General features: G+C 41.9%; 1 protein-coding gene across 1 annotated transcript; it reads left to right on the forward strand.

The window, feature by feature from the left end:
- Positions 1-13,454: 13,454 nt before the first annotated feature.
- Positions 13,455-24,780, forward strand: BMP2 (bone morphogenetic protein 2). Its single transcript, XM_061436631.1, has 3 exons — positions 13,455-14,048; positions 15,198-15,547; positions 23,080-24,780. The coding sequence occupies exons 2-3, from the start codon at positions 15,205-15,207 to the stop codon at positions 23,922-23,924; spliced, it is 1,188 nt and encodes a 395-aa protein (XP_061292615.1). The 5' UTR covers positions 13,455-14,048; positions 15,198-15,204; the 3' UTR covers positions 23,925-24,780.
- Positions 24,781-25,049: the final 269 nt, after the last annotated feature.

Genomic DNA, 25,049 nt, shown 5'->3' on the forward strand with positions numbered 1-25,049 from the left:
GATAAGAAAAAAATAAACAGATGAAGAGATCAATGAAAGAGTCACAAATATAAATGAGCAATTACATAATAAAGATGTCATTTCAAACAAGTAATAATAGATGGATAATTCAATAAATGTGATGGGAAACTGACAAGTCAAAAAGAAATTCCAGGTATATCAAAGATTTAAAGATAAATATTGAAATCCATTAAAATATTATAAGAAATAATCAGTGAATTTATGATCTTGCAGCATGTAAAGTCCCTTTGAAGTAAGACATAAAACAATGAAAGTTACAAAATTAAAGATGAATACATTTAGTTACAAAAATATTTGAAATTTCAATACAGAAAAAATGCATCGTAAAGTCAAAAGTCAGTCAAGGGATGGAATAAATGTTCATATCAGAAGACTAATTTGTGACAAAGGACTATTTTTTTTAATATGCAAAGAACCTGTACCAATTAAAGTTTGTAAGTGTTATAATAGTATTATAATATTCTATTTGCTTGCTTTTTAAGTCAATAAGAAATAGGCAAGCAGTCTAGAAAAACAGATAAAGAATCTGATGAATTGATGCTTTTGAACTGTGGTGCTGGAGAAGACTCTTGAGAATCCCTTGGACTGTAAGATAAAACCAGTCAATTCTAAAGGAAATCAACCCTGAATATTCATTGGAAGTGCTGAGGCTGAAGCTGAAGCTCCAATATTTTTGCCACCTGATACAAAGAGCTGACTCTTTGGAAAAGACCCTGATGCTAGGAAAGACTGAGGGCAAGAGGAGAAGTGGGTGACAGAGGATGAGGTGATTGGATGGCATCACTGACTCAATGAACATGAGTTTGAGCAAACTCAGGGGAGATAGTAAAGGACAAGGAAGGCTGCTGTGCTGCAGTTCATGATGTTGCAAAGAGTCAAACATAGTAACTGAACAACAACAACAAAGCATAAAGTAAAACTTTTCAACCATCAGTTCAGTTCAGTCGCTCAGTCGTGTCCAACTCTTTGTGACCCCATGAACCGCAGCACACCAGGCCTTCCTGTCCATCACCAACTCCCTGAGTTCACCCAAATAGGAAATAGAAATGATAATATAATGTTTGTACCTAATCATTTTACCATCATTTGATGGTACATAAGGTTGCCAACAAAGGTCCTTCTAGTCAAGCCTATGGTTTTTCCAGTCCTCATGTATGGATGTGAGAGTTGGACTGTGAAGAAAGCTGAGCACCGAAGAATTGATGCTTTTGAACTGTGGTGTTGGAGAAGACTCTTGAGAGTCCCTTGGACTGCAAGGAGATCCAACCAGTCCACCTTAAAGGAGATCAATCCTGGGTGTTCATTGGAAGGACTGATGCTAAAGCTGAAACTCCAATACTTTGACCACCTTATGCGAAGAGTTGACTCATTGGAAAAGACTCTGATGCTGGGAGGGATTAGGGTCAAGAGGAGAAGGGGACAACAGATGAGATAGCTGGATGGCATTACCGACTCGATGGACATGAGTTTGAGTGAACTCTGGGAGCTGGTGATGGACAGGGAGGCCTGGAGTGCTGTGATTCATGGCGTCACAGAGTTGGACACGACTGAGCGACTGAACTGAACTGAACTGAAGGTTGATGAGGATTCTGTTGATTATAGAATAAATCAGTATATACTTTTTTCAGGGACAGTTCAACTATATGTTTTCAATATTTTTTAAATAAACATATTCTGATCTAGAAAATTTATTGTTAGAAATGCACCCTCTGATTATTCTTTCAAACTTGTACTTGAATTTCTTATTAAAACATTCTTACAATAGAAAACAAAACAAAACCTGGAAAATAGCTAAATGTTTACCAGGAGAGGCAAACTAAAGAAATCATGGCAATAATCATGGCAAAAATACTAGTCTGATAGTAAGACAGATCTATGTGGTCTTTCATATATATATATATACACACACACACACATATTTCTCCATGATATTTTAATTTTAAAAATCAAAAGATGTGGATATCAGAGTGTGTGATATCAGTCCTTTGTGCAAAATGTTTTTGCACAAATACAAATACACAAATGTATGTGCAAGTGCTAGTGTATATCTAATGTCTTGATTTCTCTAAGATTACATTTGCATCCTCTAACCCTGGTTGCCTTTAGAAAAAGTCGTTTGGGGTAGAAAAAAAAGAAGGAGAACTTTATTTTCATTTAATTGCATTTTGATAATGTTTAATTTTTTTAATAAGCATGTGGATCATTTTTTTAAGTTAACAGGAGTTATCTGGGTAACAGAACCATGAATCATCATAAATTTCTTTCTTTACTTTTCTCTGTTAAAAAAGCTTTAAAATATTATTTAAAATAAAATGTGATTTCATCATTATTAAATTTTTAGTAATTTATAAACATGTTAAAAAGAAAGTGAATCCCCTAACGTATTCAGATATTTTGTAAACTGGCAGCAAGTTTTTCGGTTTATAATGTGAAGGGTGGCCTGGCGGCTATCATTTGTTATTAGCATTCTCCTTGTCCCCCAGTGGTTTCCTGGTTCATATGACAAGTAATGGCTACATCCCCTGGTTCTCCTTCCCCAACCCCGGAAGCTTGCCTTCTCCAAAGTGAAACCTTTAAGTTCCATTAAAAACAGGTATCACTGGAGGGGTTTCCTATTATGTGAAATTGGAACAGAGACCACAGAGCTCAAAAAAAAGTATGAAGTAAAAAAGAAAATGTAACTTAGAAGACACTTATGAAAGTGTTCATTAAAGCAGGATTTCATGGAAGAATTAGTCATTTATTTTTTATTTACTTTTTAATTTTTTTTAGTTGAAGGATAATTGCTTTACAATGTTGTGTTCATTTCTGTCATTCAACAACATGAATCAGCCATAAATGTACATATGTCCCCTCCCTCTAAAGCCTCCCTCTCACCCACCCTCCATCTCACCCCTCTGGGTCCTGGGTCATCATAGAGCACCAGTCTGAGCTCTCTGTGTAATATACTAACTTCCCACTAGATATCTATTTTATACATGGTAATGTATATATGTCACTGCTACTCTCTCAATTCATTCCACCCTCTCTTTCCTTAGGAGTCAGTCATTTTTAAGATCCATTCACCTTATTCAAGTTATCTCAAAAAGAGAAAGACAGCCACAGAAGAGCTGGTACCATCCAACTTCCACTGTGGCTTAATTGAAGGTAGAAGCCGAATGAACAAAATAGGAAAAGCATCCAATTTTGATTTTTAATTATTGACATAGGGCATGAAGCAAGAGTCAGCCGATCTGAAAGTTTGTTCTGATCTAAAAGTTTATTGTTGAAAATGAAAGTTTGTTACTATCTAAAAATGAAAGTTTGTTCCTATCTAAAAGTTTATTGTTGAAAATGAAGGAGGACATATGAGGATGCAATTCAGACATTTCTTGGTAGTATCATAATGAAAATCACTTAGCATACATAAATGAATTAAATCACCACAAATGCACTTAAACTGAAATTAGCCATATAGTTCTGGTTCTGTCTGATTCTATGTTTGGCACTTTGGGATACTGGATCAACTCTCTAGCTAAAATCAATAAGACTTAAACTTACTGTGAATTCAAATACTAATAACAAGAACACTCAAACAACCAGAGATACTTACCCCCTTATATTAGTTTCATGACAAATGAGTGAAAAGCAGATAGAACTAATTTCTTCTACCCTCCCTTCCTTCCTTCCTCCCTCCCTTTTCTTCTTCTTTCTTTGAAACACCCAAATACCCATGCCATAGTGTCTCAAATGGTCAGCACAAATATGTCTCAAATGGTCAGAACAAATATGATGTAATTTCTATGTGTTTTTTTTTATTAATAGCTAATATAAAGATAATACTTGGTCATTATCAAGTATTATGGTGCTGAGGTTTATGTTATAGAAACCAAGGCAAACAAATTTTCAATAATAGATTGTGCTAAGTGACATTTTCTTATAATTATATGTAATGTATAAATAAGTAAAATGTAAAATTGCAATTTGATTTCACTTTTGAAATGTTCCATATGATAAGTCCATTTATCTGTGTATTAAAATAACTAACTCTCCTTAGTCTCAATCTTTTCTGTATACAATTTTTGTTTACTTGTCTAATAAGATACTTTAACAGTACTTTACTGAGTTGGCAAAAATTAATTGTTAGAAAAGAAGGACTACTTTAATTTTCAAGGCATGGAATGTAATGACTGTTTTCCTTAATTTTCTTATGACATTTTCTGCCCTGCATTAGACTACATATTGCACCTCTATTACCTACTTCATGCATGCAAAATGATCTTTATTAATTAGTCACACACGAAATGACACCCTAATAGTTTAAAATGACTTCGTTTCATATTGCAAGTAGATAGTTAACTGCAAAGTAAGGATGTATACTTACTAACATAAATGACCTTGAGAGAATAATCTTAAGGACATAATCAGCAATAGTCACTGGTATGTCAAGAACATAATCATTGATAGTTTGGAATTGAAATTTTGGATTCTGGAAGTCACATGGGTTTTTAAAGAATTTTCTCAATCTCTACTGTACTTTTTTAATTGAGCTTTTCTGCACTTCCTTTTTCATTCATCTTGAGCAATTAAGGGTCATCTGATTTTATCTTTTCAGTCTCCTATAGCCTTCTTTTTCATCTTATGCTTCTGCTGAGTTCAAGGACGCCTGATTTCTTGCTTAAAGAATTAAAACAGCCTTTTAATTTGTTCAGAAGAACAAGTAGCACCTTCAATCTGGAGCTACTCCAAGCCATTCATGCTCATGTCTACCAAAGAGATTTTTCTCAAAGTAGGTCCTATGCGGAGAAGTCCAAATTCCTTTGCCCAGTAAAGTGCAGGCACCCTTCTTTCCTATTCTGTTCAGCCACAGTCAATTACCAACCACTGCTTTAATGCATGTTGATATTTCACGCTTTCCTGCCTTTACCCCTGCTGTTCCTCCTGCTTGGAATTCCCTTCCCCCTTTACTATCTTCTCAACACCTGCTCAGTTTCCAAGATTCAACTCAAGTATTATGTTCTCCCAGGAAACCTCTTACCTACAAGGGAAGGTGGTAACTCTATTCTTGGTTCACATTTTGGACCATATGTAAACTTCTATTTGATCAATTTGTGTATTTCTCTGTATTCATCCTTGCAGCCTCAGAAACTTAGCAGTGTCTGGAAAAGTGAAAATCACTGAGTGAATAAAAGTAAAAGCCATTGAACAAAGTGCAGGAGGCAGGTTGCTAAAGCCAACCATTTTACTTCATTCTTGGCAGAGTGCAATTTGAATTTGAGGTGTTATCTTCAGTTCAGTTCAGTTCAGTTCAGTCGCTCAGTCGTGTCCAACTGTTTGTGACCCCATGAATTGCAGCACACCAGGCCTCCCTGTCCATGACCAACTCCCAGACTTCACTCAAACTCATGTCCATAGAGTCGGTGATGCCATCCAGCCATCTCATCCTCTGTCGTCCCCTCTTCCTCCTGCCCCCAATCCCTCCCAGCATCAGAGTCTTTTCCAATGAGTCAACTCTTCGCATGATGTGGCCAATGTACTGGAGTTTCAGCTTTAGCATCATTCCTTCCAAAGGACACCCAGGACTGATCTCCTTTAGAATGGACTGGTTGGATCTCCTTGCAGTCCATGGTGTTATCTTAGATGGGTAGAAAACCCAGGGCTTATTTGAAGCTCCTCTAGAAGCTGACACTAAGAAAAGGGTTTTAGTCTAGGTAGACTACAGGAAGGTGGAGAAAACATAACTAGGGAAATGGGGAAGTGAGGCAGGAAGGAGAAGGCCAGTAACATGTGCAATGTACCCCAGTTACCTCTGGGGGTGACAGGAGCCATGGGAGGTTGGATTGTGCACCTCAGAGTCATCCCATCCAGTGGTGTGAGAGAGGTGAGGTGCTCACTCACTAAGGCCCATTGGTCGTTGGTTAAGGACTCCTCCTGGGAGGTATCAATTCCCTAGCACACCTGGCTAGTAGCACATGTAGGCAAAGCAAACTCCACCAGAGTGGAGTTGTGGTTCATATACACAATGGAATATTACTCAGCCATAAAAAGGGACACAAGTCAGTTCTAATGAGGTAGATGAACCTAGAGCATATTATAGAGAGTGGAGTAAGTCAGACAGAGAAAAACAAATATTGTATATTAATGCATATATATGGATCTAGAAAGCTGGCACTGAGGAACCTATTTTAGGACATCAATGGAGATGCAGGCATAGAGAAAAAACTAGTGGACACAGTGAGGAAAGGAGAGGATGGGATGAATAAAGAGAGTAGCACTGAAACATATACATTCCCATATGTAAAACAGATAACTGGTGGGAATTTGCTATGATGCAGGGAGCTCAAAGCCAGTGCTCTGTGACAACGTACAGGGGTGTGATGCGGTGGGAAGTTGGAGGGAAGTTCAAGAGGGAAGGTCCGTATGTATGCCTATGGCTGATTCATGTTGATGTATGGCAGAAACCAACACAATTTTGTAAAGCAATTATCTTCCAATTAAAAATATATTAATAAAACAACTGAAGAGAAAGCTTATTTGTCAGAAGTGTGGGTTCATTTAACATTGACTTTTGGTATCTACCAAGTACAATAGAAAATAACATGAAACAAAATCAATCATCCAAGAACTAATGACCTTAATTTGCATGTGTGTCAGTTCAGTTCAGTTCAGTCACTCAGTCATATCCAGCTCTTTGCGACTCCATGAACAGCAGCGCTCCAGGGCTCCCAATCCATCGCTAACTGCAGAGTCTATAGAAACCCATGTCCATTGAGTCGGTGATGCCATCCAACCATCTCATCCTCTGTCGTCCCCTTCTCCTCCTGCCCTCAATCTTTCCCAGCATCAGGGTCTTTTCAAATGAGTCAGATCTTTGCATCAGTTGGCCAAAGTATTGGAGTTTCAGCATCAGCATCATTCCTTCCAAAGAAATCCCAGGGCTGATCTCCTTCAGAATGGACTGGTTGGATCTCCTTGCAGTCCAAGGGACTCTCAAGAGTCTTCTCCAACACCACAGTTCAAAAGCATCAATTCTCTGGTGCTCAGCTTTCTTGATAGTCCAACTCTCACATCCATACATGACTACTGGAAAAATCATAGCCTTGACCGGACGGACCTTTGTTGGCAAAGTAATATCTCTGCTTTTTAATATGCTGTCTAGGTTGGTCATAACTTTCCTTCCAAGGAGTAAGTGTCTTTTAATTTCATGGCTACAATAACCATGTGCAGTGATTTTGGAGCCCCCCAAAAATAAAGTCAGGCACTGTTTCCACTGTTTCCTCATCTATTTGCCATGAAGTGATGGGACTGGATGCCATGATCTTAGTTTTCTGAATGTTGAGCTTTAAGCCAACTTTTTCGCTCCCCTCTTTCACTTTCATCAAGAGGGTCTTTAGTTCTTCTTCACTTTCTGCCATAAAGGTGGTGTCATTTGCGTATCTGAGGTTATTGATATTTCTCCCGGCAATCTTGATTCCAGCTTTTGCTTCCTCCAGCCCAGCGTTTCTCATGATGTACTCTGCATATAAGTTAAATAAGCAGGGTGACAACATACAGCCTTGACGCAGTCCTTTTTCTATTTGGAACCAATCTGTTGTTCCATGTCCAGTTCTAACTGTTGCTTCCTGACCTGAATATAGGTTTCTCAAGAGGCAGATCAGGTGGTCTGGTAGTCCCATCTCCTTCAGAATTTTCCAGTTTATTGTGATCCACACAGTCAAAGGCTTTGGTATAGTCAATAAAGCAGAAATAGATGTTTTTCCGAAACTCTCTTGCTTTTTCCATAATCCAGTGGATGTTGGCAATTTGATCTGTGGTTCCTGTGCCTTTCCGAAAACCAGCTTGAGCATCTGGAAGTTCTCGGTTCACGTACTGTTGAAGCCTGACTTGGAGAATTTTGAGCATTACTTTACTAGCATGTCAGATGAGTGAAATTGTGCAGTAGTTTGAGTATTCTTTGGCATTGCCTTTCTTTGGGATTGGAATGAAAACTGACCTTTTCCAGTCCTGTGGCCACTGCTGAGTTTTCCAAATTTGCTGGCATATTGAGTGCAGCAATTTCACAGCATCATCTTCCAGGATTTGAAATAGCTCAACTGGAATTCCATCACCTCCACTAGCTTTGTTCATAGTGATGCTTCCTAAGGCCCACTTGACTTCACATTCCAGGATGTCTGGCTCTAGGTGAGTGTGAGTGATCACATAATCTTCTGTGTGTTCTTGCCACCTCTTCTTAATATCTTCTGCTTCTTTAAAGTCCAGACCATTTCTGTCCTTTATTGAGCCCATCTTTGCATGAAATGTTCCCTTGGTATCTCTAATTTTCTTGAAGAGATCTCTAGTCCTTCCCAGTCTATTGTTTTCCTATATTTATTTCATTAATGGCTGAGGAAGGCTTTCTTATCTCTCCTTGCTATTCTTTGGAACTCTGCGTTCAAATGGGTATATCTTTCCTTTTCTGCTTTGCTTTTTGCTTGTCTTCTTTTCACAGCTATTTGTAAAGCCTCCTCAGGCAACCATTTTGCCTTTTTGCATTTCTTTTTCTGGGGAAAGGTCTTGATTTCTGTCTCCTGTACAATCTCATGAACCTCCATCAATAGTTCGTTCTGCACTCTATCAGATCTAATCCCTTGTAGTAATTCAAATTTGGCAACATTTTTGTTGTCTTGACACATATCCTCTCATTTATGTATCAATACAACTCTGTGAGGAGATCAGCTATTAATCTCTACATATTATTTATGAAGGAGCTAAGACTGTCACAATTTGTTATTGGAGAAGGAAATGGCAACCCACTCCAGTGTTCTCGCCTGGAGAATCCCAGGGATGGGGGAGCCTGGTGGATGCCATCTATGGGGTTGCACAGAGTCGGACACGACTGAAGTGACTTAGCAGTAGCAGTAATCAACCTAAGTGGTAACCTTTCTGAATAAATACCCATTGTTAGGCAACCTGATAAAAACTATTAGAAAAAGAAGAAGAAAGGCATAAAAAGTCCTATCTTTCAAAATCAGGCCATAATATTTCAGGCAGAAGGCCAAGAAATACGTTTAAAGATACATAGAGTAAGTAGCAATCAGAACCTTGTGTTTGTATGCCATTTTTTACTTCAAGTTCACACAGGCTAAGCATCTGACCTTTATCATGCTATCTGAGGCAGGTAGAACATATTTATTTACCCTGATTAACAAATGAGGCCAAAAGATGACCATTTAAAAATCAGCCATCCATAGCCAAACCAGAAGTAAAATGTAAGTCACCCAACTATGTCTTGGGCTGTAAGCAACATGTGCATACAGCATCTACTGTGCATAACCTACAATATGATACAATCTGGTTAGATATGTAAAATTCATTGTCTCTTAATTTTTAAGAAGTCAGTATTTGCCTGAAAAGAATAACCCAAACTCCTGATACTAGGCCTTCTAGTGGGCAAATCACTTTACCCCATCCATCCTTCCACCATATCTAAACATGTGAAAGTGGCTCAGTTGTGTCCGACTCTTTGCGATCCCACCGACTATACAGTCCATGGGATTCTCCAGGCCAGAATACTGGAGTGGGTATCCTTTCCCTTCTCCAAGGGATCTTCCCAACCCAGCGATCAAACCCAGATCTCCTGCCTTGCAGGGGTATTCTTTACCAACTAAACTATCAGGGAAGCCCCCACCACATCTAATTATGCATCAAATAGGTAAAAGTTTGATTGACCAGATTCTGTGCTTTGCTGTGGCTCCTGGTTCCTGTGAAAGCACATCATCCAGGTGATGTAAGTAGAACTGCTATTAGGTGTCACTCTAGTAACAAGCTGATAGGTGTGCTGCCAAGCCTAGAGGTTTCTCTGAGGAGTTGCTGTAGGTTTCGGTGGAATGACAATTACAAGGTAGATGGATCATTTCATGTCTGCTGTGACCTTTACAATATGTGAGGTTCATGATTTTAATGTTAATTTGCATAATGGTAGGCCTGCAAGAACAATGGTGAATGCTAATAGCTGCAGGATGCAATAAAACTAAACATCATCTGGGCTGAACTGCTAAAGGAAAAGTTGCCAAAGTATGATTCTTTAAGCACTTAATTTCATCCCAGGTCATGTCCACATACAATTAAATGAGATTTCTGGTATCTCTTGAAAAACTGGCAAGAAGTGACTGGCAGTGGATAGCAGCAACCTCCTTCATATAGCGGGATGAGATGGGGATGGGATGGGGAGGAAAGTAGGAGGTGGGGTTCAGGACGGGGAACACATGTGCACCTGTGGCGGATTTATGTCAATGTATGGCAAAATCAATACAATATTGTAAAGTAATTAGCCTCCAATTAAAATAAATAAATTTATATTAAAAAAAAAAGAGAACCCTAACCTGATAGGCTTTACTTTTTCACGTAACTTCCGTGTCCCCTTTGAGGAAGTTGACTTTGCAACTACCATCATCTTGCCCAAAAAGAACCCCCACCTGGCTCTCACCACACCCCACATCTGGCAGATAAACTAAATTTAATACACTTAGAAAGAAAGAATCTCACTTTATGGGCTGAAAATTTTGTAATGAACCTTTGGAAAAGGTAGCATTGGCCATAGCTAGTGGCAAGCGATATTTTCAAGGGAAACAGATACTGTCAGCTCAAACTAGTAATCCTGCGTTTTGAGTTGCAGGTGGGAAGGTGACTGTTTACAAAGTTTAAAAAGAAGTTGCCTCCATTTAGATTTACTGTTTTAAACTATTCCTGTTGCCTGGAAAATGGGTAGGTATGATCATTCTGAATTTTGCACCCCAAATCAGTCTCTGGAGATTATTTATTAATGTTCACTTACGTATTTACTTATTTATTGGCTTCTTTCTCCCAAGTGTTCAAACCCATTTTCACCACAAGAGGGCAGCCATCTCTAAAAAACAACCAGAGAGCCTGGCTCTTAGGGGAAACAGGGCCAACACTTAGGAAGCTGTGCTTGGGAAAGGCAGCCCCATGTAATCAGGTATCACACATATAAGAGATTCTGTGATGGGCAACACTGAATGGGATAGAGTATCCAGAAGTGCCAATTTTCCCTGTGATTCTTGACGATCAAAGATTATTTCACAAACTGACAAAGCTCCCAAGTTATGAAGGGCTGCAGCTGTGAGACATCCTTGATGTCAACACCAGAGATTTATTTTTCATCCTCACTTGAGGCATGTTCAATAGCTGTCAACTTTCTCCTCCTCTTTAGGAGCTACACACTGATTTAGGTTTCATATAAGTTTTGTTTTGTTTTTTAAATCTCACTGATGACAGAAACAATTGTTAACTCCTCAAACTTGATAGGGAAGGAAATAGTTTCAAAAGCACAATAAACATTTGTGACTTAAAGTGCCTGTGAATAGAATACGTTCTCTTGCCAACTTGTTTGGTGTCCAATGATTCAGAGTGGCAATCAGCTTCCATAGAGTTTCATTTTCAGGGGGGAAAAAAGTACCATGTTCCTGAATATTTTGTACCCCCCTCCATTTATTTTCCTGGTAGGCAGGCTTCCTCAGAAATACCTTATTTGACCTTTATACTTTCAGAAACAGCTAGGGCCTAATTCCCCCTCTGTGGGTTGCTAATCCGATTTACGTGAGCGGAACCTACAATTATTTTAGCTTCCCAACTGAAAAAATAATACACATGGATAATAGATTGCTATGAGCTCTTGCTTCAGACTTTTTCTGTTCTACAGGCTGAAGGTTCTGTGCAGGCGAGCTTGATTTTGTCCATCTGGCCTTTTCCAAAACTTTTCTGCTTTTGGCTTCCGGGATTATTTGGGTAAACTGGTTGAGCTGTGCATGGGCGATCCTGGGATACTGGAAAGGACAGAAAGCCTTGGCCTTGGGACTTGTGGTACAGCAGATTTGGGGACTGTCTCAGCTGAGGAAAACAAGTCACTTGACCACATGTCACAGACCTGCCGCTGGGATCTGGTGGAAGTGGGTGGGGCAGAAGGTTCTAAGGTCTCAGACCAGAGCTGTTCTGTCCCCTCGGCTCACACTGTGCCATTATTTCACCTTCCTCTGCAGTTGCTAAGGGCCTGCCCCTGAGCTAGGCGAGATAAATATAAGGCATGAAGTGATTTCTACCATAAAAAGAAAGAAAATCCCTCTCATCCTCTCTTCATACACACACACACACACACACACACACTCCATGTTGCGCATGTCACGTATAGTAGAAGGAAATCCATTTCACACATATAGAAACGTGTGCTTTGGTAGCACAAATTTTTTGTATACTGATATATTTATAGACACACACGTGTATATTTGTGTATTACACATATATTTATTGGAATAAAAGAACGCATTTACATAAATAAATTTACATATGTAAATACATATGTCTATCAATGTTAAAGTTTAAGTTACACGCAAATCCAATCTCTAGTTTTCTTTTAATTCTCCTCTCACCTCGGGTAAACACAGAACAGTGTACCCCACGCCTATGCCAAGACGCTTTGTAACTTGGTTGAGTTCTTTAATCGTCTATTACGGAGTATCTTCAAACTGAAAGCTAAATAACGGGCCAGGAGGGGAAATAAGGCCCGACCTGGCATTCCTCGGGATTTCGTCCTGGGAGTCCCAGCCAGGGCCAGGCGCTCCGACGGATCTCCCCTTTGAGGGCAGGGGCTGGAGGCACGAGCGCCCCCCCGGCGGCCGCGGGTCCCCGCCCTCGGCCCCACCCCACCGCGGCTGCCGCGGCTGCCCCGGCTGCCCGGCTAGCCGTCCACACCCCTGCACACTGCTCCCGCCCGCTCGGGGATCCCCGGCGAGCCGCGCCACCGAGGGGGAGGGTGTTCGGCCTGGGCCGGGAGGGAGACGGCAGGCGGCGTCCCCTTTAAAAGCCGCGAGCGCCGCGCCACGGCGCCGCCACCGCCGCCGTCGCCGCCAGAGTCCTCGCCCCGCCGCGCCGCGCTGCGCCCGGCTCGCGCTGCGCCCGCCGCTCTGCTTCCCACACCCTACCCGGGATTGGCAGCTGCCGCCAGACATCAGCCGCCGCAGGCTCCGCCGCCCACCGAACTACCTCGGGGCGAGCGCCTCGCGGATTACTGGGGACTCAGAGGCACCCGAGCCCGCAGACCCCGCGCGGGTTAGAGCGCCCGGCAGTGCGCGCCGCTGCGCCGTGGCCTCGGCTGACCGGGCCGCGCCGGAGCCGAAGACCGGCGCGCTGAGCCCGAGCGCCGCGATGCCGATCACCTCCCACCGGAGCTCGGGGACCTGGAACGCGCCGACCGAAGTGTGATCGGACCCCAGGCTGGCCACAAAGGGTACAGTGGCTTGGCCTGGGGGCGAAGAGACCGAGGGGAGAGTGCGGCCACCCGCCTCAGCGGCCCGATACTCGGCTCGACTCGCCGGAGAATGTGCCCGAGGACGCCGGAGCGCCGGAGCCGCGGTGGTTTCAACTGGCTAGCGCTAATGGGGGTGCTCTGGAGGAAGGCAGAGTGATGCGGGGGGGCAACTCGCCTGGCACGGAGATCGCCGCTGCGCCCTTCCCCGGACCCGGCGTCGCCCAGGATGGCTGGCCCGAGCCATGGGCCGCGGCGGAGTTAGCGCCGAGCGCCCAACCCTCGCCCCCAGAGTCCCGGAGCCGGCCCAGCGCGGGGCCACGCGTCCCGCGGGCGCTGGTTCCTAAGGACGACGACAGCACCAGCTTTTCCTTTCTCCCTTCCCTTCCCTGCTCTGCACTCCTCCCCCTGCCCGCTGTTGTTGTGTGTCAGCACTTGGCTGGAGACTTCTTGAACTTGCAGGGAGAATAACTTGCGCTCTCCACTTCGCCCCGGTGCCTCTGCCCCAGCGGACCAGCCTCACTGCCTGCGAACCCCGCCGCCTCTACCACTTCTCCGCCGGGCCCGACCCGAGACGCCGCTCCCTGCGTGCTAGGAGGGACTGCCTGGCCGGCACCCGGGAGAAGGAAGAGGCGAAGGAAGGGAACCGGGTCCCCGCGCCAGGTCCTTCAGCCAGAGCTTTTTCCATGTGGAGGCTCTTTCAATGGACGTGTCCCCGCGTGCTTCTTAGACGGTCTGCGGTCTCCTAAAGGTGACAACGTGGGCCGGGGCTGGGGGTGGGCGCGGGTCTCCGGCGGCCGCAGCAGCTGAGCCCCTCCCGGGGCCAGGCCTGGCGGGACGTAAACAGAACAGGTCCACGTGCAGCAGAACCGCTGAGGGGACACCCACATCCTACCGCCCCTGGCGACCTTAGGCTTGGCCCTCCTGGCTCGCACTCTTCCGCCCCTCCTCCCTCTCCCTCTTCGGGATTTTATTAGGGCTGTTAACACTTGGATGATTTTTTTTTTTTTTTAAGTTAAAGAAGTCCCTTCTAGAGGGTGGCCCGTGGATTTCACCCGTTAGCTGCCAACCTGTACGTCCTGCCGTTTTAACTTCAAGTTTCTCCCGGAGAACTGCTCTCTCTACTCAGAGCCGGGTCCCATTTAGGAAAATATTATACGTTGGGATTCTCCCTGTTTTTTTTTTTTTAACCAGGAATGCAAGGGGGGCAGTTATTTCGTGCTACCTTGAACTGACACGTGAATTAACAGATATCAATCATCTACCTAATAGGAAGATACTTGTGTATATTTACTGCATAGGAGGGGGCGGGGGGAGGGGGGATGGAGTGGCCTGTCCTGACATTTCTGAGGTTAGGTTCGGGTCACAGGTTGCGAGTGATTTCGGAAGTTGTGTCCTTGAGTTTACTGGCTCTGGAAGTTACAGACCCTGTGTGTATCAGGAAGTTCTATACCGTGCCTGTAAGGAAGTCATATGCACCATTTGTGCGTGTTTATACGCAAGTGAGCGCTGTGTGTTTGGGTTAGGTTAGGGGACGGAGGAATGTGAGACTAAGCGGTGGTTTTCCCAGGTTCCCTATACAGCTGTCAGCGTGAGTGTCACAGGAAAAAAAAAAAAAAAGTGACAGTCACTGACGCAGCGTGGGGTGCGGTGGGGGGGCAAATCTTGACGGGTTGAGAATGGGATGGGAACGGGGAATAGCCATCTGGCTCAGGAACTAGGTGTTCTTCCATTCTCCCAAGCGTTTGAGCTTCAGCTCCTCTTAAGTATCCCCGCGAGTGTTGTCAGCCAGGTGGGCACCCTGGAGGAGGAGGCAAATGGACGGAGCGGGAGCCCGCGGGGGCGGAAGGGGTGAGGGCTGGGCGGGAAACTCCGTGACTAATATCGGCCCTGTCCGCAGGTCGACCATGGTGGCCGGGACCCGCTGTCTTCTAGCGTTGCTGCTTCCCCAGGTCCTCCTGGGCGGCGCGGCCGGCCTCATTCCCGAGCTGGGCCGGAGGAAGTTCGCTGCGTCTGCTGGCCGCTCCTCATCCCAGCCTTCGGACGACGTCCTGAGCGAGTTCGAGTTGCGGCTGCTCAGCATGTTCGGCCTGAAGCAGAGACCCACCCCCAGCAGGGACGCCGTGGTGCCCCCCTACATGCTGGACTTGTACCGCCAGCACTCGGGCCAACCCGGTGCGCCTGCCCCGGACCACCGGCTGGAGAGGGCAGCCAGCCTCGCCAACACCGTGCGCAGCTTCCATCACGAAGGTGAGGCGCGGGGCCGAAGCTTGGGGGCGGAGACGGGGGCGGGGAGTCGTCCGGCAAAGCGCCCCGCCGTGGGCAGACTGCAGGCATCCCTGGCAGGGCAGCTTGGCCCGGGCGCTGCAGACATTTCCCTGTTTGTAAGAACCTTTCCGAACCTGGCTTTCACGCACTGCCTGTGTGGCGGGAGAGCCAGGGATTCCCTTTCGGTAAATCGGCACTCTTTTCCTGGCTTGGAGCCAGAAGAGCGACTCCTCCTCCAGGAACTGGAGAGAAATCAAATGATGGGGAAGATGAGGGCAAAAGGCATGCCCCTAGACTGCGAAACGTGTAAGAATTCCTTAGGAGAAGAATGAGAAGGAGGGGGGCAGATTGGGATCTCTTCACGTCTGTTTGGAAGCCTTTGCTCTATAAATCTGCTTCTCTTGCTTAAGCCAGGGTTTCAGGCATGACAGCGCCAAGGGCAGAATTTTCAGAGATAGTATTGAAAAATCAAAGCCCAGGGCCCCAAAGTCTTTCTAATGTACAGTAGATCTGGGCCTGGTTTGGAAGATTTCAAATCCCTATCTAATCCTCGTGGGAGATCAATTCCCCAATCAATCTTACTGTTTCCACAATGACTTTCTTGTCTTCTGCTTAAATCTGAGAAGAACTTCCTAACAGAGACAAGGCTAGCCTTCAGATGAAAGCTTTTCCAGCAGCTAGCTGCTTGTTTTCCTTTTAGTGCATTGAAATGTGATTTTTTTTTTCTTTTATGATACTGGATGTGGTTTTTCTAAGGTAGGGTATTTCTGCTTGTTTCATCAGAAAGGCATTTAGTGGATTTGAAATGTCTTAGAGCAACTTTTGAGACCTGTTGTACCAAAGTTCTTAGGGCAATTACTCAAAAATACGTTCCACTGCAATTCTTTTTTTACACTTTTAAATGCTCCTTTGGCTTAACACATTCTAAACAGAGCCCAGGTTGCTTCAAGTTCTAGAGGAGGATCCAAAGTTGTATATCACAGAGCAGCCACTTGTAGAATATTGGAGAACTAGTATATAGTTCCCTTTTTCTTACCTTGCCCTGCCGAGGTGGTCGGTTTCAAGTGGAAATCTGTGCTCTGATATAAGCAAATCAGTAGTGTCACAGCCAGGCGTTTTCTCCCAGTGTGGAAGACTTACACTGTGAGAACAGCAGTTGATAGTGGGAAGGGGTTGTAAAGGCAGGTTACATTACTTCATGAAGGCAGCTATACCTAATGAAGGGGACATTGAATTGATAATCAGTTCATTTTTCAGCACGTTTCTAAGGGAGGTGCTCTCTGCTAGCAGAAATTAGTTTTGGAAGGAAGAAAGATCTCATATTACTTCTTCAAGTTTCATCTACTGAAAGCACAAGTTGTCTGTTGTCTTGTAGAAATGTTTTTGTTCATGTACATTCTATCATCACCACCTTGGAGTGATTTTAGATCCAGCTCATCATTCCCAACTGATGCTGATTAGATTTGTTTTTCTGGATAGAAAAGTAATACAAATTGCTATTTTGGCTACCTCTCCTGGAGATATAGCAAGGAAATCATTCTTTATTTTTAAGGCCAAGAAGGTACTGTGTGTCTCTTGGAACTTAAAAGGAAGATAGATCATTTAAAACATTTGACACCTAAAAATACTCAGTTGCATGACAATCCCATCAGTGAAGTCTCCATATTTCTCCTTCCTCTTGAAGTGCCTTGACCAAATCTAAACAGGCAAACTTAATATAGTGCGTTATTTTAACTTAAATAGCATACTTGAGCTTATAAGTTAGAATTTATGTCTTTAAACATGTTAAGTGTTATGTGCCAAATAGTACAAAAGTTACCAACTTGCTTAAAATCAATTTGTAATAACTTCAGATTTTAATGCAATTAGATGATAGAAAAAAGCAATGTAATGTTTGCCCCAAATTTTAACAAACCCATTTCTTTTCTTGTTATGACTAGCATATAATCAGTATGCTACAAATGGCCCTTCTTTTGAAGACCAGTTCATTTTTGTATAACCCAGAATTGGGTTTTTGTAAATATTCTTGTTTATAAAACATCCATGCGTGACACTAAAAAGTCTTTTAGTAAATCATGTGATTAAGGCTTAGGGTTTAAGAGCAGAATTTGGTTCCTAGAATCTTCATAGGTGTTTATTTATTAAAGGACCAAAGGATCCGATTACAAGAATTACCTGTTGGTTTTATTTGTGGGCAGGATCTGGGTGATTTGGTGAAATACAAGACAAGAAATATCATGGTGGCATTCTTTCAACCCATGTGAGAAGATAATGGATCCACATTGTAGGTGCTTAGACACAGAAATGATCAGTTGTCATTTCTATTAAACTTTCTTTAGTACTTTCTACAGTAGCTTTTACTTGGGAGAGCCCAAGTACTGCAAAACATTTTCTTTTTTCAAAGTTGTTAAAAAGTACTTCAGCCCCATACGCCTTTCAGAACTGCCACTGAGGATTAAAAAATCACTTCTTTTAACTGGAAAATGTTCTTTGCTTTGCTTATAGTTAAAAGCACATTGAAACTGGTTGACTTCATTGGCCCTGCAAAAAAATCTGTATTATTTCCTGTCAGATTGGAATATGGAAGGACCACGTGCTTGCTCTCCAGACTCTGAAGGACACAGTTCTCTTTTTGCCTGAAATAACTTGAATTATTTGCCTCTATGACTAAAGCTTTGACTTAAAGATTAACCTATTTTCTACAAATGTAATTTTCATGAAAATACCCAATTAAAAGGAAAGTTCAGGAAACAACTACTGCCCTGTGAAGGAACACTGATTTCCAGTACAACACTTGGATTCCCAATTGAACACTGATTCCCAGTATGAACACAAATTCCCAGTACAACCAAAGGATTTGCACACATATACCCACCAAACCAGTGTTCATCTGGGGATGCTTCCCAGGTGTCCCCAGGTATTTCAGCGTGAATTGGAAAGGCCTCCTTTATGTGGAACAGGCATTCTGTTGGGAAATGCTCATAGATGGAGCCTTTGGTGCCCCTGGAGAAGACAATGGCAATCCACTCCAGTATTCTTGCCTGGAAAATTCCATGGACTGAGGAGCCTGGTAGGCTACAGTCCATGGGGTCGCAAAGAGTCAGACATGACTGAGCGACTTCTCTCTTCTCTCTTTGGTGCCCAGAGAGTTCTTGAACTAATGGTTTACATGCTGCTGCTTTTTTAGTGGTTCCTCTCTGTTCCCTGTTGATCCCTCCTCATTGAGCTATTTTGTCTTTTTTTTAAAGACTTGACCTTTTGTATCTTTCACCAGGTAGGCAACTTATAGTAAGAGGGCCCTGGGTCATTCCACAGGTGTTGGGAGTTAAGGGTGTGCAGAGGCCAAATCAGAGTTAGTGAATGTGACCATGTTCTCTCTTTTAGCTGCCATCTCCTTTGTTGTCTTTAATTTTTAAAGGATTCACTTGAACCTTTTGTATTTAATCTTTTTTTTTTCTCCTTGATGCATTAATTCTCTCTCTGTTTCTGTATATATATATACATTCTCTAATCATTATTTTATATTTTGGACATGATTATTTTTTAATCTCCACTACTTTCATTTTATTTCAGGACAATAATTTCCAACCTTACTGACTAGCTAGAACATTTGCAGGTTTTCATTGTTGTTTTCTAAAAGAACATTTTTTATTCAAAGATTGCTGCAAAATTCTCAAAACGTAATGACAACTCATTTTTTGCTAAAACTCATCATACTGTGAAAGAAAAAGACAGCCACAGAATGAATATCAGTGGTTCCAAACAAGATCTGCATGTCCCAGTGCCTGCCACTTTACTTTTCTGCTTATTTAGTTCTGTCTGCTTCCTCCATCATTTCTATTCCTTTAACTGGGACAGAGCTCACCCTGTGGATTTATTTGTATTAAATATAAATCTGCCTCTGTTGGTTTTGACTTTTGCTTGAGTTTTTGACTCCTCCCCCATGTTAGATGGTGCCATCTAGTGGCCAGAAACCCGGGGCCTACCGTAGGCTCAACTGCATAGCTATGCACTGTGACCTTAGGAAAGTCACATAACCTCTCTGAGCTCCACTTACTTCATTTACAAAATGGAGCTAGTAACAGTTTCTCTCTAATTGATCTGTCATAAGGTAATTCATATTACCCTGGTAATTCATATTCTCCCCTGGTCTAGGGAAGAGGAAGTCAAAATGAGCTTAGGCTAGCTGTGGGAATTCAGTCTTATCTTTGGATTATTTTGATGTAGATGAATAACTGACAGTGTAGATGATTAAGTTAGAACTTTGCTTTTAGGAGAGAGGTTGAATGTCATTTTTACCATATTTTCCCTTACTTTCCCACATTTTTGCACCCATAGCTCCATTTATTTGATTAAGAATTTAAAAGTTCAGGGACCCACATCTAAAATACTCTGGAATCCTCAGATCCCTTGGCAAGTGCAGCTTATTCAATAAAGATTATTTACATATACCTCAGAGAAATGTACAATACCTACTTAGGTAAGTGCTCCGTTATTTTCAGAATCCCCAGGCTTGATGTGATGATTTGTAACTTTATTTCATTTCAAAAAGTTCAGATTTTTTTCTACCTTCTAGAAAAAATTCATGTTCCCTTGCAGATCAAAGGAGAGGGTACCGTAACTTTGGTCAGTTTTCCTGGGTTTGGGAATTCCTGTGATCTTCTGACATATCTCTGTGACCAGAGTCTGCAGTTAGGAGTCTTGTAGAGGTCTTTGAATTGAGAAGGGATAGTGGTCCGGTAGGGATTAGGTTGACTGAGATGAAGCTGCAATATTGGAGAAAGATCTTCACATTACTAGTTAATATTTAATAGTGTCAAGTTTTTTCCTTTGCTAAGTGAGTCTTCTTTTGCCACTTATTAATACCTCCAATGAGATTTTGGAGCTCCTGATATTGCCTTTTAATAGGTTAAATCTAGTTGAATTGTGGGAGTTTTATATAATTCAGTAATACATTGGTCTTTTGGAGGGTTATTGTTCTATTTGGGCTTCCCAGGTGGCTCAAGGTAAAGAATCTGCCTGCCAATGCAGGAGACACCAGTTGGATCCCTTGGTCAGCAAGGTCCCCTGGAGGAGGAAATGGCGATCCACTCCAGTATTCTTATCTGGGGAATCCCATGGACAGAGGAGCCTGGTGGACTACAGTTCATGGGGATGCAAAGAGTTGGATATGACTGAGCATACATTCATTATTGTTCTATTTAATGCCTCTTTTATACCCATCCTCCTTGCTTCATTTACTTGTTTCTCATGCTTACCTGAGAGATTGTTCATCTTCTTCCTGGCTGTGTGTGATATTTTTCTGGGCTTGTTTGTCAATACAGCTGTTCCACAAAGGCCCCAGATAATGTGCCTTTCCTTCCCCTCTTTAAGAAGAGCAAGAAACTCCTGTGTTCTGAGATCAGCGAAGTCAGTTGCTTGGGGCCAGGTCTGGCTTTGGGTCATTGTGTCTGGAGGACACTGCTGATTTTTACATCACTCTTGTTTTCTCTGGTAGCTTCTCTGCCAAAAGTGGAAACATCAGAGGGCTCCTGAATTGCAGGAGGTAAACACAATCCTTGATATTGGAGGAGGGCTCTGGTTGATTGGTGGGAGGGTTATTTTAAAATAGTGCCTGGTCTGAAGTACCATTAGCCAGGCAGCAGAATTTAGAGCTCTCCCAAAGATAGCTCTACAGGTGTGGGTTAGTCCATGTCTAAGGAGAGGAGCTTTAGATCTACTCATCCATGGCTTCAACTCTTACTCCTTGGCCAACACTAATGGTTCTTCTGTTCATCTTTATATTATTTAACAAAAAAGGCACTTTGTTTCTGGAAGTTTATACTTGAACATGAAAAGCATTCTTTAAAACCTTTAGGCTCAAAGAGCAGTTCCCCAGCTTCCAGCATTCCCTTACCTTCGAGCTGCTGGAAATACTGAATCTCAGGCCCCACCCCAGACTCACCAGTTGAATCAGAATCTGCATTTGAAGAGTTAAGGTGTCCTAGGTGATTTGCATGAAGGTTAAAGTTCCCAAGCATACCATTAAAGCATTCCTCCTTAATTTAGTGTAAACCACCCCTGTTGACCTTAGCTTGCGGTAATGACTGTTGCTTTGATGATGAAGGTTTGTAAGGTAGAACCTTTGAGGGAATGATCTGATTATCCTTTGCTAAGATACCTAGATTTTGTGAACAATGAATAGCTATTTGGTTTAGGAGAAATACAACTATAAAATCAATGAAAAATGATTTCCTCTTATGGTGATGACATGGAACTGTGGCTAAATTGATTTTGCTGGCACTCAGGTTGGATCCTGAATGAAGCAGGTAAAATTTGTTGACAGTGAAATGACAGGATGTGGTAAAGCTAGAAGAAAGTAAACCCAAATATCTCAAAATTCCAGTGCTATTCACTATTAATTTAATAATAATGTGTACTTTTTATGAATTGCAGACTAAACATTCAAGGTGCTATGTTATATTGTTTGTTCAAAAAGCAGTACTTAAAATTGAAATTCTAGAATTTTAAATCAGGAAGAATTTTCTACATATAGCCCACTTAAATGACTATTTTAAAATAATGATAATAGATACAAAATGATTATTCTGTATTTAGATTATCTCTTACATCATGAATATCATAATGGCATTTCTGTAAATTTTCATAAATTTAGCAGGGGGTTTGTCTGTATCCTGTAGCCTATTATTGGGTGTGTGTATATAAATATTTGGTTTGTTTGTTTGTTTTGTTTTAAGATAAAGGAATTATAAATAGAAGAGAATCATTTTTTCCCAAAAACGTCTGAAATGAGATTTTTATTTTTGAGGTCATAAGGAGGTTAGAGAACAAAGTTGGGAAGTTAACTTCTCTTGAAATTGTCCAGCCTTAATTACTACAGTGTCCTAGTTCCACCCTTAGGTTTCCAAAGAAGCAGATCCCTTGTAAATGCCTTTGTTTCTGGACTTTTGAGTAAAATAGTAGGGTGTACTTTGCAAAATGTCATCGTTGATGTTGAGTTTCAGAGTCTTTAATTAGGAAACTGAAATCTGTATATCGAGATTTGTAAATCATCTAAATTGCAGAGTAATGTTTTAGAATACCGCTTAAGGGATTGACATTAAAGCCTTTTTCTTTTTAAGAAATGCAATAATTTCCTCAAATCCTCACTCATTAGGCCTCTACTAACTACAGTGCTGACTTTTTTTTTTGCCCTAAAGTCTGTGAATTCCAAAGAAATGCTTCACCATTCCCCCCATTATTATAGCCACCTGGAAGCAGTATTCACATATTAGATTAAAAAAAAATGACAATGAATTGTGAAAATTTGTTTCTTAGTGTATTGACATAAATGTATGGAAAAGGGAGGATAGTTTCTTTATCTAAAGGGGAAATTGTAATTTTCTGGTTGCAGACGTTACATGGGTTGAATCAAACCCTGAAGTGATGTTTATAAATCCTTATATACAATCAGACTGTCTTACTTGCCTTACTGAACACTTTTTCTTTTTTTCCACTTTTTCATATCAAATTAGAATCTTTGGAAGAACTGCCGGAAATGAGTGGGAAAACAACCCGGCGATTCTTCTTTAATTTAACTTCTATCCCCACTGAGGAGTTTATCACCTCAGCAGAACTTCAGGTCTTTCGGAAACATATGCCCGAAGCTTTGGAAAACAATAGCAGTTTCCATCACCGAATTAATATTTATGAAATTATAAAACCTGCCACAGCTAACTCCAAGTTCCCTGTGACGAGACTTTTGGACACCAGGTTGGTGACTCAGAATGCCAGTAGGTGGGAGAGCTTCGATGTCACCCCCGCCGTGATGAGGTGGACCGCCCAGGGGCTCACCAACCATGGGTTCGTGGTGGAGGTAGCCCACCCAGAGGACAGCCATGGGGCCTCCAAGAGGCATGTGCGGATTAGCAGGTCTTTGCACCAAGATGAGCACAGCTGGTCACAGATAAGGCCCTTGCTTGTCACTTTTGGCCACGATGGGAAAGGACACCCTCTCCACAGAAGAGAAAAGCGGCAAGCAAAACACAAACAGCGGAAACGCCTCAAGTCCAGCTGTAAGAGACACCCTTTATATGTGGACTTCAGTGATGTGGGGTGGAATGACTGGATCGTTGCACCGCCGGGGTATCATGCCTTTTACTGCCATGGGGAGTGCCCTTTTCCCCTGGCCGATCACCTTAACTCCACGAATCATGCCATTGTCCAAACTCTGGTCAACTCAGTTAACTCTAAGATTCCCAAGGCATGCTGTGTCCCAACAGAGCTCAGCGCCATCTCCATGCTGTACCTTGATGAGAATGAGAAGGTGGTATTAAAGAACTATCAGGACATGGTTGTCGAGGGTTGTGGGTGTCGTTAGCACAGCAAAATAAAATATAAATATATATATATATATATTAGAAAAACAGCAAAAAAATCAAGTTGACACTTTAATATTTCCCAATGAAGACTTTATTTATGGAATGGAATGGAGAAAAAGAAAAACACAGCTATTTTGAAAATATATTTATATCTACGAAAAGAAGTTGGGAAAACAAATATTTTAATCAGAGAATTATTCCTTAAAGATTTTAAAATGTATTTAGTTGTACATTTTATATGGGTTCAGCCCCAGCACATGAAGTATAATGGTCAGATTTATTTTGTATTTATTTACTATTATAACCACTTTTTAGGAAAAATAGCTAATTTGTATTTATATGTAATCAAAGGAAGTATTGGGTTTGTACATAATTTTCCAAAAATTGTAGTTGTTTTTCAGTTGTGTGTATTTAAGATGAAAAGTCTACATGGAAGGTTACTCTGGCAAAGTGCTTAGCACATTTGCTTTTTTTTGCAGCGCTACTGTTAAGGTCACAAGTTCAAGTCCAGGAAAAAAAAAAAGTGGATAATCCACTCTGCTGACTTTCAAGATTATTATATTATTCAGTTCTCAGGAATGTTGCAGAGTGGTTGTCCAGTCCGTGAGAATTTACATCCTTATTAGGTGGAATATTTGGATAAGAACCAGACATTACTGATTTAATATAGAAACCCTTCCCCTAACCCTTAATTTGCAGAAAGAGTAAAGCAAGACCAATATAAATAATTAGGAAAACGATGAACCTACAGGAAGGTGAATGATGGTTTGTTGTTCTTTCCTAAACTAGTGACCCCTTCAAAGGAGCTGGACTGGCCAAAGTATTAAATAAAATATAAGATTTCTTCATTATTGATATCGTGATCATGTATATTTAAAATTGATATCTAGTGGCCCTCGTGAAGAGTTGGAAATCAATTTGTATTTCACTTTTACCTCACCTGGGAGCTCTTTATGCTCAGAAGGACTCAATTTTCTAACTTTGCCCCCCACACAGCAAAATTGTTTTCTGCCTACCCCAGTTCTCTGTTCCATCAGCTTGTTTTTCTTTCTAAGGTTATGTGTTTAAACACATTTCTCCAAATGTTAAACCTATTTCAGATAATAAATATCAAAGTTCTTTCA

This window comes from Bos javanicus, chromosome 13, assembly GCF_032452875.1.
Source record: "Bos javanicus breed banteng chromosome 13, ARS-OSU_banteng_1.0, whole genome shotgun sequence".
Taxonomy (NCBI): Eukaryota; Metazoa; Chordata; class Mammalia; order Artiodactyla; family Bovidae; genus Bos; species Bos javanicus.